The sequence below is a fragment of the Cinclus cinclus genome, chromosome 15, assembly GCF_963662255.1.
Source record: "Cinclus cinclus chromosome 15, bCinCin1.1, whole genome shotgun sequence".
Lineage (NCBI taxonomy): Eukaryota > Metazoa > Chordata > Aves > Passeriformes > Cinclidae > Cinclus > Cinclus cinclus.
This window is the reverse complement of record NC_085060.1, coordinates 10,338,110-10,354,290: the sequence shown is the minus strand read 5'-3', so window position 1 is coordinate 10,354,290 and position 16,181 is coordinate 10,338,110. Positions and strand designations below refer to the sequence as shown.

Below are 16,181 nucleotides of genomic sequence, written 5' to 3'. Positions count from 1 at the left end.
TGACAGTCCCCATGTAAATGCAGGTTGACAGTTCACAAGATTCTGATGAAGGCACATACAGTGAGGTAGCTGTTTAACATGAGTTTGCTTACAAATGCTTTCCAGAGGAATTGTGAAACGTCAGAATTGTGCTGCATGTAGATAAAAATGTGAAAATGCAGTTTAGGAGCTTGAGTTACATCCATATTTATTCATCTGGCTGTATCTAGAAGACAGCCACAATTGCTTTTGGACAAAGACCCTTAGCAAGATACGAAGTTTGATGTTCAATACACTGATTATTGCAGCTTTCATTTTGTTATGCTTTATTTATTATATGTCAGTAGATGAAATTAATGTGAAATGTTGCCTTCATTACATAAGATCTTACCCATGTTTGTAAATTCTGCTCTAATAAATACAAATAAAAAAAAATAATAATTGTAATTGTTTGTGGTAGATAGGTTCCCCCCCAGTCTTCAATACTGATGCTTCCTACAGGCTTCTAAGCCAGGTTTTATTAGTCTTTCTGTTCTTATGTTCAGATGGTGAGTGCCTTTTCAGGCTCATGAATGACAAATGGTTGCTACTCGAAGTAGTTAATCTGTTACTTTTATCTAAAAAGACGTTATTTTCTTGACAGAAATATTTTCTGACTATTTTGGAGAACACTTATGCCCCTCTTAAGTCTCCTTTTTAGTATTTTATACAGTTATAGTGAAGAGAGACTCTTGTATTTGTTGACCATGTAAAATGTTTTCAGTTGCACTGATGTGACATACCAAGGGTGTTTTTTCTCTATGCAATATTTGCAGATTAAAGGTAACAAAATTTCTGCCTCTGTCAATCTATAGACAGTTTTGTGTCCATGAGTACCCATTTCCCACTACACAGGTCTTTTGGTGACAGGTGAGGAAGCATTTCTTTTTGTTAATCTGGGGGAGAAGGAACTAAAGATTATTTCCTTCTGTGTAAATTTCCAGCGTTTTATCTTGCTGTCACAATAGCCAATAACAAATAAATACTCCATTTCTGCAATTGCTTCATGCGTTCACTGAATTGACTGAAATTTGATAGAGGATTTGCTTTATTTCCCAAGTTCTCATTCCATGTAAAACATTGTTAGCTAATAAAATATGCATGCACTTTAAAATGTGCGATATCATTGTAATCTTCATATTGAAAGAGCATTCCTGTGTTTCCTATGTGACATTATTTAGAACCCGATTTCAAGTGTTTAATAATTTTACTTTTCATAAAATCATGGAATGGTTTGGATCAGGACCTTAAAAAACATCTTGTTCCAACCTGCATGCCAAGGACCTTCCCCCTGCTTCAAGCAGTGTCCAACCTGGTCTTGAACACTCCCAGGGATGGGGCATCCAGTTTCTTCAGGCAACCTCTGCCACAGCCTCACCAGCTCACAGGAAGAATTCCTTTTTCCTGTCTGCACATCTGAGGCCCACCTTTTCATACACTAGACTGCTTAATATAATTTTATTATCCTGAAGGCTAATCTTTAAAGATACATGTAACAGCTTGCTTGAAAACTTTTAAAATGCATGGCTGTGTAGATTGGATTTCAGTTGTTAAAAATGTCACATCCCACGTATGAAAGTTACAGAATGTTTGGCAATTAAAACATGTATTAGATGAAAAGATGCATTAAAAGCAGCATTTATATAGTTCAGCAATGGCAATGTAGAACATTTCTAGCATAATTTCACACCTTTCAGATTAAACCTGACGTGTGCTCTTGTGCCCAGTTGCTGTTTCAAGAGGCTGGGTGCTTTTTATGGCAACACTGTTTACTCTGACATGTATGAATTTGGGCCCTGAGACTGCATATCTTGCCATCAAATCTAATTTTCTGTACAGAACTAGTGAAAATGCTTCCTCATCGAGCTGGTATGAAGAGAAGTTGGCTGAACTATGCTTTGTTACTGAAAATTTGTGACCTGTGGGTTGTACCTTGTAGTGAATACTGAAGTCAAAATCCTACAGGCTGGTGTTAAAGCAGAAATACACAAGGCCTGTTATTAAATCAGTCCATCTGCTTGAAATACAATACAGCAATTACAATATAAAGCCCTTTCTTCTTAATCCAGGATTCCAGACAATGCACAGAAATGGCTCACCCTTCATAAAACCCCTTACCTAACTTTCAACAGAAGCATTCAATACTGAACTTTTTTTTAACTAAAACACCAGGAAGTAAGAGCTAATAAAAGTGATTAAGGGCAGGTGGAGTCCAGCTGAAAGAATATGTGAATTTTACAAAGTAGTTAAGAGTATGAGTTTTCCTGGCTCAAAAAAAAAGATATGACTCTGTTGTTTTGATTTGTTCTGGAGGAGATCTTTGTGACAGGTGTTGGACAGGTCCAGTGAGGGAGATCAGTGACATTCTCTGCATTTAACTGGTCATCGTGTCCTACCTGGTTAATGTACAGCCTGATAAGCTGCCTGGCATAGTTCTTTTTGCACAGTCATTGCTGCCAGTTACTGTTGAAGGAAGGGTACAAGTTGTAATGAACAGAGTAAAAAAGAAGCTAATCCAGTTTCTTCAGCACTTTGGGAAAGAAGAAAAACCTATGGCTGCTGCTTTAGGAGCAGCTTTCGTGACATGCATCATCTCCTTTCACAAGAAATTCTGTTTTCACTGAAAAAGTAACAGTCTTACCAAAGTGTCATATCTCCTCCCTAGGAAGTATGAACAAGGAGCTTTGTCTAGTGTTACTGCCTGTTTTCTGCATAATTTTTGTTACTTTTTTTTTTCCTGATGCATAAGGTTCTGATGTACAGATTAATACTTAAAATAGTGTTCAGTTCCTTGGGAGATGTTACAGAGTAACTTAAGAGTCAGGTGGTTTGGTCCACTGAAGCGTAGGTTGCAGCCTTCCAAAGCTCCAGCTTTTGTTCAGTATTAACAATTACTTGGGTTTTTTTTTCCTGCCTAACACTATTTTTGCAATAGAGCATGTTCTCTATTTAATATTTTATTAAAGTTTTACTAGTGAACTGCATTTACAAGTATTCCATGGGAACATATTTTACTCAAGCTATACATTGGATAATGTGACACATTGAAGAAAGACAATATAAATCTTGAAACATTAGGGGAGTATTAAATAAAACATTTGGTTGCAGTAAATAAAAACAAACACCACCATTATGCAAGAGTATTTTATTTTCTGCCTTAAACAAATAAAAGCACGTTTCCAATTTGAGGTAAACCATTAGTAGTAGTTTGCAAAGAGTACAAATGTCTCTAAAAATAAAATAGCAACACAAGGTCCTTACAAAGTCTACATGTGTCTCTAGACCTTCGTTAGGTAGTTCATACAGTACCACTTTAGACAAGCTCTCTGGCTCAAACAACCTCACTCTTCATTGGAAAGCCCAGTGCAAACAAAAGAAAATCCCAGGACAGTGTTGGGACTGAGGGAGAGTCAGTTGTTCTCACCTCAGATGGTCTCAGGCACTTTAATATGTTGTGTGGACTTGTTTATGAAAGCTGCTGTTGTGCAACACACTCTACTTCCGAACACTTTTGCCTAGTTTACACCTTCCCACTCAGGACTCATCATTTTGGTCATGTTGCCAAATTGAAACAACCAGACAGCTGAGCCAGAGAAATGAAATAGAGGGAACTACACCAGACAGGAATCCTGGATATTCTGCACTAGCAGAATCCCTTGGACATAAAACAAGGTCACAAGTGATCAGCAACTCATTAGTTATCTTGGAATTTATAAGAAGGTTTTATGGAAGTATTTTGGATGATGAACATTTATGTTTTTCCTTGGTCATATCCATTTATCTAGCCCTCTCTGGTAGGAGGCAGGTCACTTAGAAAAAACCTAGTAATTAAACATAGAGGTAAGCCAAGAAAGCAAGTAAGTATAAAGCAACTCAAAGGTCAGGTCCACAGGTATAGCATTGCTGGTTATACATGAGATTGTGCTGTTTCTTTTAGTGGCAACATTCCAAACCAACAAAGGCCTCAATGGAGAAACAGCTTACACTGTTTTATTTTGTACAGGAAACTTATGCAAGTTACCTTGACTTATGTAAGTTATGTAATGTTTTTCTGCTAAGTAAAGGTGCATGTAAAAGAACACTTGCTAATCATGGCATACCAGCAACTTCTTGTTTTTTAGGCCTAGGAATCAAGAGCAGATGATCTTCCATGTTTAAAATAATTCCATTAACATTCACAGGAGTGCTTTTTACTAAGAAAATCAAATGAACAAAAGTCAAGTCACACTCCATGGTGTACCTCTAGGGATGCCTAGTTCCACTCGTTATCTAAACTTTTGTAACACTATAGATGTGCTTTAAAAGTGAACAGAGAGTATTAGTCTATGCAAAATTATGCATATTGAATACATCATGCATTCATCAGTCTTTATTAAATATTTAAAAGTGATTTAACCTCTCAAAAATTCTTGATATTTTTAAAAAGCAGTTAGTGGTTCATCCGTAAGTTGCTAATGCAATGCTTTGAAAGCCAAATTATCTTACATAATAATGAATTACACTGCACAACAAATGAGTATGATGCTTTGTGGACAAACAAAATATAGTCCCTTTTCTAAAGGAATTACAACCCAGGGGACAGATCCTGCAGAAGCTAACACAAAAGAAGATTTAGTGGTATTTGTGTTGCAAGTGTGAAATTAGTCATGCGCTTGTGTCCACAGTGCTAGGTTGGTAATGAAAAACTTGATTTCAACCTACTTTGCACTAAATGGTGATAGCAGAAAAATAGTCCTTTATTGCCAAAACTGGAGTTTACTTTTGCACAAGACATTTATCATGCTTACTTCTTATTATGTGGGTTTAAAGGAAGACAGATAATAAACCTTCAGAAGCTTCCCACTGTATTTAAAAAGGAAATCTTTGAAAAGAAACAATTCACTGTACCTCTGGACCTTTTGTAAGCCTTGCTGCTGCTGTACCTTGTCAAACAGAAGTGGAATGTTACAAATGATCTTTTATGGTTCAAAAATAGATTGCTCCTCACTGCAATATCTACTCTTTCTTTGCATTCTGGGCATCTTTTTCGTCTTCATCAGAATACACGGTGGGTTCCTCTCCCTCCTTCAGCAGCTTACCAACATGATGATACTTAACTGGGGAGAAAAAAAATGCAAGTAATTTTTCTGCCCTAAAGAGACACCTTTTTAAACTCCTCCAACTGTTTTCTGAATGAACAGGATGGCTATATTTTAATAGAACAGCTCTGAGCAACTTGTTCCAAACACTGGGGGAAAGGAAAAAAGCTAAATCAACTACTACCTGAACTATTACTGTTGTCATAAGAATCCTGTGAAGTGAATGTAACTCTTATTTTATTGCTTAAACCAAAAGATGAATAAACACAAACTGAGGGACTCACCCAGTCAAAGAAACAGAATCCTGGATTAGATTATTTCTCTTGCCAATGTCAAAGCTGGTTTTTCAACCAAAGGCATTGTTAGACTATTTACATCTATTAAACAGGCACATACATATGTGCACACAAGAACACAACTTGGAAAGGGTTTTATTTTTTATAATGTTTATTAAAAATACTCAATAGGACAGAAGGGAAATCCTTTCTCCCAAAGACAAAGATGGATCTGTTATCCAATTATGTGATTAAGTCCCCGATTTATTTTATATCTCCTTTTGAGCATGTAAAAATGCCAAGATCATATTAACTTTTTCTTTGTAATTAGGTAAGGACTGAGAGCTATACTATGTTGCCTATCTGTCAACTTCAACAAAGCAAAAGAAGCCCCTGATTACAGGTATTTCAGACTAGCAGTGTTGTTGCAACTATTTAAAGCAATTATTTGCCATATTTAATAGGAACACAGTAATAAAAAGAGTGGACTTCACTGTCGGTCCTGATGCTCAATACTTCTAAAGGTAGATTTTAACACTAGTTCAAGTCAGATATTTGATAGCATAGTTCTGGTTTCTGCAACCAGACTGTTTTATTAAGCTTGTCAGCATAATAAAACAGCCATTCACTGTGGCACGATTAACAGTCTTAATTAAAACAGGAAGAGGGCCAAAATAGTAGGGGCACATCAGGTCAGGACTGTTTCTAATGACATCATGAGGAGAAAACTCCACTGTAGCTGGTTATAGTAAATCTTACAACACTAGATTTAAAAAGAAAACACATTTTATTTCCACTACACTGGTTATTGGTGTATGCAATTTCCATAATTTATATATATTATGCTTCCAGCTGGTTACAGACTTTTAACTATTGCTTCCCCTATACCAGTTAACTATTTCTTTGTAATTACGTTTAAAATTGCTTACAAGTGAATTGTGACTCCCAGTCCCTCAAGGTCTCTTGCTGTGTAGCGTTGAGATCAGAGAGGTCATCATACGTATCCCTCAGTGCCTCCTTATCCAGGCAGAAAGTGGCAAGACCTCGGGATGCATCTCTTCCAGCAAAAATCCCATATGGGCCCTCTTTAAAATAAAAACATAAGCAGCATTATTGCAGAGGTAATGGATGCTATGTTATCTCTGTGGATCAGAGTCCCTAAACTAAAACATATGATGAATTTCTACCCTGAGACATTTGAGGTAGCCTCAAACTTCTGAAATGCTTTAAACTTTTATTCTAATTGGTAATAAGAGAAAACAGAGGAAGAGGATAAGAAACAAAATCATGGAGAAAAATACTGAGGTTTGCTGAAACATCAGAACAATGAACCACACAACAGTGCATGGCATATATAAACAGGGCAAGGATAAGCATACAGACTGGGACATACATCCTTAGAATAAGGAACACAGGAAGGATTTCTATATCTGGGGTGAAATGAAAAGTTTTCTAACAGATACTCCTGACTTGAGATGAAAGGATGGATTGACAGAAAATATGGTGGAGCTACCAGAAATTATCAAGTTGGAGGAAACATCTATTAAAACCAAATGCAATATGAACACATGATCTAAACATGCAACTCATAGCAGATCAGAGACATCAAGATAAACTCTTGATAAACTTCATCAATTATTAACTTGCTTGCATGACAAGCCAAAAATTGAGATACTGCATGTTCAACTAGACATTCAAAGTTCTCCTAAAAGGAGATTAAAGGATTTAGATGTGAACTCTGGTTGTTGTACAGCACACGCCAACTTCCAGAGTGTGCTTTTTCCTAAATTAATCAAAAGAATCTTTTCCATTAAAATGAAAAGCAAACTAGCCAGACATTGTGGCGAACCATTCAGCAATTACCAAATCAGATGCAACAGGCAGCTTTTACTTTCATCAAGGAAGGCAGCATCTAAAGCTTGGACCTTATATCAAGTGGGTTTTAGTTTGCACAAATACAAAACTGCACATCTAACTCGCTGTATATATCGTGACTGCTGCAGAATGCAAAGTTACAGCTTGGTATTGTTCACTGACAATCTCGTCTATGTTTGGCCCGAAAGCAGTAACTGATAACGCTTCCAAAAACATCATGTCTCCTGCATTTTTCTCCTGTCTCTAAGTAGCACTGGCAGCTCACTACTGCAGCTACCAGGCTGTCTGGATAGCTCAAGAGTGGTTATAGCAGGCAGATCCTGGTACAAATCAGCAAGCCTCGGTGAGCCGTTTTAACAGTCAGCCTCTGATAAAAATAAAATCCCCTGCCCTCGTGGAGGTGATAAACTCTTTCACCTGGGTGCACATAGTCCCACCCACCTCACCACTGGCTGCTCCACGAGCATAGGTTATTCAATCTTTGCACGTCTGAACTATGCTCCTGTTAGAAAGCTGGTTTAATCTAAATTGCCAAGTACTTAGTATAAATATTATGCAATAAAGTGATACCCACTAAAAGTTGGGAATGGAATGTCAACACCGAGAGAATACTTCACTTCTGCTGCTTGCCACCAGGCAAAGGCAACCCAGGCCGACAAAGCCGCCCAACCCCTTACAGTGCGTGTAGCCTGCCATGGGAAAACACCGAGAATAATGAAACAACGCGAACTGACAAAGCCGGAGTTTCTACAGCACCGGGGCCCGACTCTGGAGCCCGGGGTGCAGCAGTCACCCGGCCCGCAGCGCTCCAGCTTCCCGGCTGCAAGCAAGCAGAGCCCTTTCCAAACCTCCGCATCGGGACTAGGGCCGGGATGGTGTCAGCAGGAGCGCTGATCCCCGCCGAGGGAAGGCGGTCCCGGTCAGCACCGGCCCCGACCCGCGCTCTCCCCCCGCCCGGCGGCCCCGGGCACAGCGCGGGGTGCCCGGGCCGGACCGGGCCCGTCCCGCAGCCTCCGCCCGCCCTCACCGGGCCCATAGAACTTCTTGGCCCGGGTCACGTCGAAGACTTTGCCGTTGACGGCCATGAGGATGCGCGGGTCGCTCACGCCGTCGAAGGGCCGCAGCTGCTCCAGCGTGAAGTCGCGGCGCTTCATTTTCGGCAGCGGCGGCGGGTCCGCCTCGCCCGCGGGTGCCGCGGGCCGCTCGCCCCGCAGGATCTGGTAGAGCAGGAAGAGGCAGAGGCCCAGCAGGCTCAGGTTGAGCGGGGAGCCCACGATCTCCAGCAGCAGCCCGCCGCCCTCACCCGCCACCGCCTCCTCGCCGGCCACCGCCGCCTCCTCGCGGGCCATGGCGCCGCACTGTGCGGGGGCTCGGGGGGAGCGCTCAGCGGCGGCGCGGAGCACACCCGGCCCGGCGGGGCGGGCCGAGGGCCGGCGGGGCTGAGGCGCGGGCGCGGGGCCGCCCCCAGGCTGGGCGGGCTCAGCCGCTCCGCTCTCGCCGCCGGCGCTAGGTGGTGGTGGCGGCTCGGCCGGGGCAGCGGCTGCTCCGGTGCTGCTCCGGTGCCGCTCCGTGGCCCGGCCGCCGCAGGTCGGGTCAGACAGCGCCGGGCCGGGCCAGGCCGCTGTTGCGGCTCCGTGGCGCACGGTTCCACGGAATTGCGGAAAAAATAACCTCGGCGTGGCGTTGGATCCGTGTCGGGGCTGCCGTGATGGGCTGTGCGAACCAGCCGGGCCCTGCTGGATGGAGCCAGGCTCAGCTCCGTGGTGCCAGACACTGAGACAAGAGGCAACGGGCATAAACTGGTGCACAGAAGTTTCACCTGAACTTCTTTACTATGCAGTGACTACAAAATGGAACTGATTGTGAGAGTTCGTGGAGTGTCCCTCATTGGAGAAATTCAAGAACCGTTTGGATGCAATCCTGTGCCTCTGGGCTGACCCTGCCTGAGCAGGGAGGTTGGACCAGATAACCCCCTGTGATCCCTTCCAAATAACCCACTGTGATCCCTTCCAACCTGACCCGCTCTGTGATCCCCTACACTCACTCCATCTGTGCTAAGCAGTGACTTTTCTGAGTACTCTAGAAATGTTGTCAAACTTAACATAGAAGAAAAGGGAAGAAATTACCAAACTTCTGGGTTTTTCTCATTCAGGTATTACCTCCAGGCCCCACAAAACTTAAGGAGCAGCAACACCAATGTATTAATATAAAATGAAAAATAAAATAGTCCTGTTATGGAGTTCTGTATTAATGTTTCTTCTCAGTGGAGGCTTTGGAGAATTAAAACTTAAGATGAAGGAAATACTAACTTGGGTGTATCTACTTGGTATGGTGTTCATATGGTGGAGCAAATGGAACCCCAAATACAGGTAGAATACAGCTGGTGACATCTGCTCCTTGGTGTCAAGTGTGAGAAAACAGAAGTGATGTTTTGGGTCTGAGTAGTTGCCTCTGCAAACTGTGTCCTTCAGAAAGAACACAAACGAATGCCAGAGTATCATCATTCCCTCTACACAAGTCAGTACATCAGGGTACACACAGAGAAGTAATGCAGTGTACCAGCTATGATCATAGAATCTTTATAGCTTGGCAGATGGTTCATATCACTGCTTCAGGGGAAGCACACAGCTTCTACTGAACCTAGCATTGGGACATGTAGTTATAGAAAACTGAAAGAAGTGCATCTTGTTTACTTTCTAATTCTAAGTGTTAGGAAATTTTTTAACTCTGTGGGTCACTACAGGTGTGGATGAAGTTTTGCCTTTTGGGATACACGCAAGGACTTGGAGTACTGAGATGTTTAGACATGTTGGCTCTTGCAAGGGAGGGTGATTGGTTCCACCTGCTGTCTCCTTTGGGAAGCTCCTTGTTTTATTGGTGAGCCCTTGAACTTAGATCTCTACTGTCATGGTATGCACTGACTTTTGCTTCCTCCTGCTGTGTAACTTGAAAAACTCCTTGTTTCATTGATCTGATAACTGACATTTGTATTCGTTGATAAAGTAGCTCTGCATTTTGACCCTATTTCAGATACTAGAGAAATCTCTGAAACTTCAGAATTATTCAAACTTTTCAAATTATTCAAAGCTTTATTACCTAGTTAATTCTGCTCAGTGTAGACATGACACTGTTACATTTCATTGTGTTGATACTATGCTGTAGAGGAATAGATGCAGAAAAAAAGAGAAATTTGGAGGGATATTTTACATTTTTTTCAGCAGTGAAGAAAGAACAACAAGACTCCAAAACAACCCCAACCCTGAATTTGACCTTGAACTTGACACTAAAGCAGGGAAAAGAAGCTTTGTTTATGCCTAGTATCCAAGAGAAACTATTCAAGAACATTCTTAGATTAAGAAGGGCCAGGAAACATAGTCAAGATTGATAGAGTCTCAAATAATTTGCCACGTGAGCGCTAGTACTGGAAGTTACAGTGGCCCAATGTTTCATCTCCTTATAAAAAATAATATGCCTTAGAATGTATCTTAAGCAAAAAATAACAACAGATATTTAGAGATAAAAGGTTGGAAATACATTGGTTGGAAATACCTAAATTCATGAACTCTTTGTTATACATTTCCCTCTAGCAAGCCTGCTTGGCAATTCCTTTAAACAGAACTGAGGTTCTAGTCAGAGAGGAGTTTGCCCCAGCTCTAGTTAAATACCACTGGCATTAGCTCTGCTCCCACACAGGTTTCCCTCTCCATTCTATAGACAACAATAGCTTTCTCCTTTAAACTATTCTGTTTACATCTATGAGATCAGTTAATAGCTTTCAGCACAGTGTTCTAGTATAAGTATAATGCTTTCTTCTTATTAATTGCAGAAAACACTGGAACTCAGACAACTTTCATATCCTTGCAAATCAGGATTGTTCAAACAGTTTTAAAATACTCCTTCTTGGTTTTTTTAAGAAGCAGCATAGATCTGTTAGAGATGAAGCAAAATTAGCTCTTTTATACCTCATCATTCTTCTTACTGCACTATTTCCACTTTGTATCTTGTCTGGTAGATTTAATGCATCTTTTAGAGCAAATTTAATGATTCTAAACAAAGTGAGCTTTGCCTGGGTTCCCCATGATATTATTGTTGCCAGGCTGGTTTTGGGCCTCACTTCTCTCATTCGAAGCCCTTCACAGGAATTCCTTTCTCTGACTTACCTGGTTGACCATTTTAATTTAAACTAAGGCTGCAAGTTTGCGTAGATGCTAATGCCTCATTTGTATTACTTGTGATTCCCAGAACTGCTGGTCACCTGGAACTATTGCTGGTTTTATTTGACCTGCAAGGACCCAGGGTTTCCAAAGTAGAGAGGAGGTATGTTAGTCTTCGAAGTTGCTGTGAACTGGTGATGAATAAAACCACTGGCAAGTTAGATCTTTGCTGCCCACACTGAAGTCTGATTTGTAACTCCTATTTGAGAATTTGAGACTTCAGGAATGTGTTGTAGGATTGCATTACAAGAAGCTTGTGATACCATGGAGCTAAAGAGAGACAATTTTTGCCTTGTGGTCCATTGGCCTTCTTATATGAAGTGGGTGTGTTCCAGGTGCAGAACAGGTGCCTGACCTAAGAATGCCCTGAATAACATCTAGTCCTCAGATCAAAAGCACAGACCATCTTTTTTGCTGGACTTGTTTTTTTATTATTTTTTTTATTTCCATCTCCATCACTTTTCTGCTTCAGTTTTGAGTTGCAACTTCTGACTTCCTAGCTATGCTCTCCATCCAGTAATGTACAAGGAGAAAGGACTGTGGAATGTGAAGAAGACACTGTGCTGAAGGCTATCAAGATCCTGTCATTCCTGGAGATAAATGTGTAAACATCTGCAGCATAAAACAGCTCTAGATGGGAATTTTTACCACATTTTAGAAAATGTGTCAGAGGGGTATTGGAAAGGCAGACTGTTTGTGCTGGGGAATTGCTTTCCTCAGAAATATCCTGTTGTGAGCTTGCAGCTAAAATCTTTCCCTCACTGACTTTATCTTCCCCCCTTCCAGGACCATAGGCTTCAGTTCAATCATGTTGAACAGGACTGACAGTCACTGTGACAAGAAAGCTTGCTTGGTCAGTATGTACAGCAACTACCCTAGGAAGTTTTGGAGGTGTATTTTGACTACAGGTGAAAATCCAGGTGTGAATTCTCAGTATTGGCTCCTTTTTTTGAAAGGCAGTGGATGTCAAAACCTATCTGTACAAGCTGCAGCTACTTCTGGAATAGGCGAGGAAATAAGAAAACATAAATCCACATGTGATTCTTGCAGTGTAAGAGTCTTAGTATCCCTAGGAAGCACGCTTATTGACACTGAAAGGGTAAATTAAGTCCCTGACTTCCTGAAAATAATAACTTGTATTTCCTTCCAGGTCTAATGAGCCAGAATAATTTTATATATCAGAAGTAACTGGGTGATGGGAAGGAAAACTGATGCATTCCCAGATCAGGTCAAACCAGTAGCACTGTTGGGAGAATTAGGAAATGTTATCTCTGCTCCATTAGTGGTGGATATGGAAATGCTGTTCGTGGCATATACATGTGTTGTTCACAAGGATCCATTTTTACTTGCACTAGAGACATTCACTTTGCATTTTGGAACACATGAACTGTCTTCACTTGTGTCACTGCATCCCTGAAGGAAGGCCTGTGACTTTTCTGCCAATGTGATGCAGTTCCAGGTCTGCAACAGAGCAGATCAGATCAGTCTGTTTCAATGAGACTTGGGAACCAACTTCAACATTAATAGAATCAAAGATTAGAAGACAGGAGTTATCAATAAACTCTGTATTTTCCCAGGTGTAACCTTGCAACATTTTAGTTGCAGAAATGCAACAAAATAGATGGATTCTCGTCTCAGTTTATTTAGCTGAGATCCCTTCAGTCACTGAACTTGATTTGACATGAACTAAGATACTATATAGTGATCAAGTAGAATCCAGTTTTCAACAGGCTAAGGAAGCACTCCATTGATTTCCCATTCTGATGCATTTCCATCTGTTCTAGTTATACAATGCCCTCAACTGGAAATTCTTTCAGATCCTCAAAGTCATTCCACAGCCTGAACAATGTTACCTGAATCATGTTGCTGAGAAGATGCCTTGAGCCACTGTGCCACTTGCCACTGTGCCTTGAGCCCTCCAGGTAACGTGCTGAGTTCTCACTTAGGTCAAGCTGAATATTTTCCTGAGACATTGTGTCTCAGGAGCCAAGCCTCAAAAACTGACACTACCATCACATGAAGTTGAGTCAGAGAAGGTTTTGGTTAGATACCAGGAAAAGGTGTTTCACTCAGTGTGGCTGGACAATGGAATAGGCTCTCCTAGGAAGTGGTTACAGCACCAAGCCTGTCTCAGCTCAGGGAGTGTTTGGACGATGCTCTCAGGCACACGATGTGATTCTTGGCCTGTCTTGTGCAGACCAGGAGTTGGACCCCATGATCTTGGTGGGGTCAGCATATTCCATGATTCTGTGGTAACGCCGTGGTTGTGCCTTCACAGCTGAGTTGTTACAGGTTTCTCAGGCTGTAGTCTGTATGAGACCATGGACTATAAACCAGTAAGAAGCCTTGGAGGTAGCAGGGACTTCCCATGTCACAAGGCTTGAGAAAGAGCCAAAATTCCTTCAGTGTCAAACGCCTCCGTTTTGTGTAAGGCGCTCTCTCAGGCCACGAGCAGGCTTCGGGCGGAGACAGCGTGTCCCGGCGGTGGTGCCCACCGGGCCGGACCGCCCCGGGGTGTCTGTGCTCTTGCGGTGCTCGGGAGGTGGGGCCGATGCCCGGTGCCCGGTGCCCGGTGCCCGCTGGGCGGCGGCGGGCGGGGCCGCCCGGGGCGGCGGGCGCGGAGCGGCGGCGGTGAGTGACGGCGGGGCCGGGGCTGGGGCCGGGGCCGGGGTCCGGGGACCGGGGACCGGAGACCGGGCAGGGAGGGAGGGAGGTAGGGCGGTCATCGGGACGGGCACGGCCCCAGCTCCCGGCACGGGAAGGGCTCCAGTCCGGCCAGCCCCTCGGCAGCCGCCGTGACGGAGCAGCTCCTCGGGCGGGCGCTGCACACGCGGAGCCCCCAGCGGCGGCGGGGATGGGATAACGCCGGCGGCGGGGCTGGGATAACGCCGGCGGCGGGGATGGGATAACGCCGGCGGCGGGGCTGGGATAACGCCGGCGGCGGGGATGGGATAACGCCGGCGGCGGGGCTGGGATAACGCGGCTGTTCCGCGGCGCAGGCGAGCGGCTGAGCTTTCCGTCAGGCACTCTTTGTTCCAGTGCCGTGTTCTCGGCTCCCTACGGCTGCGAACGCGGAGGTCGACGGGCTACGTGGGCATCCTCATCCCGACCTTACAGACTTGCAGTCTTCCAGTGTCGGACCTCTACGTTTTATGCTCGAAATCAGGTTTTTAACATACGCTCGGTAGCTGGAGTTAGCTGGTTGGTAATGTGAACTGGTCTTTATTTTGTCTCTTGCGTTGTTAGTAGAATTGCTGGAATTGATGGCTGTCTCCCACGTGTGAGATCTTAACACTGGTGTGGGGGACTGCGAGAATCCGTGTGGTCTCAGAGCTTCTGTGCAAGTGACCTGAGAGAAGTAGTAGGGTCTTGTAAAGGGTCAGATCCGCAAAGTGTCATAGAATTAAAAGACACTGTGTCATTTCTTTCTTGATTATTTTGCTGATACAGTTAATTGGTCAATCTTAACAAACAGCTGTATGCAGGAATAAAGCCTTAATCGCATCACGACTTTGATGACGTGTCAATGATAGCTATGCTTATGCGAGTCAGAGTGGTTTTTGCAAGGGCAAGTGCTTTCATCCAGGTGGCAAGCTGCAGACAAGGTGCGAGCACAAAATATTCAAGAACCCCAGCAAACCACTTCCAGTCTTTTCCACTTTCTAGTTCAACTCCTCTTTTGAAAATGCCATTCAAAGTAAACCCTTTTCCCTTCCATCCCTTGTGCTGTGTCCTTGCACCACATCCTATGGAGAGCTCTGAGTGGACTTCTCTGCCTAGATCTATGTACTGAGCAGAGCTTGTCTGATGCATATATGGATGGGGTCTTACTCATTTCAGACCTGGTGTAGCAGATTGGAGAAATTAAGAGTTAGCCTAGTACACACATTCTGATCCATTTGGGATTACAGTCACTGTGGATCTTTTATACTTCATGCTGTCTTTCTGATATTTGACAGAAACTGAAAGCAGTTACAGGTAAATTGAAGTGTACAGTTTGAAACTTAAAAAAAAGAAAGGCAAGCTTGGTGGCCTTGTTTTTATTCACAGCTTCATGAATGTGAGTTTTCCATTCCTTTTTCTCTCACACAGTATAATAGATGATAATTAGGACTCCAAAACCTTTGCGGACCCATTGTAATATAGGAAATACAAATACATATTACTCTTGGTGTTATACAACAAATACAATAAAAGCTTAATCAAGCAATTTCATAGTCATGGAATGAATTTTTGCACTGTTTGCTCAACTGGTTGTTTATAGTTTGGACTTCTAGCTCTATAATACATGGACCAGTACATTGCTACTGCTGCAGGCCGATTCCTCCTGAATATTGTACCAGAAAATTTACATTGACTTTGTGAAATTGCTCAGCTGTTTCCAAAGTATGTCAGTAGATGACTTATCAAGAAGAACACAGCTACACTTCCCCAGACTGAGTTCATACAGTCAAGAAAATACAGCCCTACCACACAGGCAGTGTGAGGTTTGCAAGGATTCCAGAAACGTCCAGTCCAATATAGAATTTTGGTCCATATGGGCAAAATTGAAAGTTGACTTGGTTCTCACTATAGTATAAGAAAGTGCAAAGCACTTCTTCTTACATTGTGCTTGACTCAAGTTTAGAATATATTTAGATATTTAAGGCATTTATTTATGTGTATAAATGCTTTTTCTAATATTCAAACTCAAATTACTTGGATGTTATATGAACAAAAAG

At 42.7% G+C, this 16,181-nt stretch overlaps 1 protein-coding gene across 1 annotated transcript; it reads right to left on the bottom strand.

The window, feature by feature from the left end:
* Window positions 1-3,166: 3,166 nt before the first annotated feature.
* On the bottom strand, window positions 3,167-8,595 carry PGRMC1 (progesterone receptor membrane component 1). The gene is made up of 3 exons (XM_062502772.1): window positions 8,274-8,595; window positions 6,301-6,456; window positions 3,167-5,114 (listed from the first exon to the last, which is right to left on the bottom strand). Exons 1-3 carry the CDS (start codon window positions 8,593-8,595, stop codon window positions 5,014-5,016), a joined length of 579 nt encoding a protein of 192 aa, XP_062358756.1. The 3' UTR covers window positions 3,167-5,013.
* Between the last annotated feature and the right edge of the window lie 7,586 nt (window positions 8,596-16,181).

Coding starts and splice junctions, on each gene's coding strand:
- PGRMC1 (XM_062502772.1), bottom strand. CDS start 8,595: ATGGCCCGCGAGGAGGCGGCGGTGGCCGGCGAGGAGGCGGTGGCGGGT. Junction 6,457..8,273: donor CAAGAAGTTCTATGGGCCCG/GTGAGGGCGGGC, acceptor TTTATTTTAAAG/AGGGCCCATATGGGATTTTT. Junction 5,115..6,300: donor CTGGGAGTCACAATTCACTT/GTAAGCAATTTT, acceptor TTTTCTCCCCAG/TTAAGTATCATCATGTTGGT.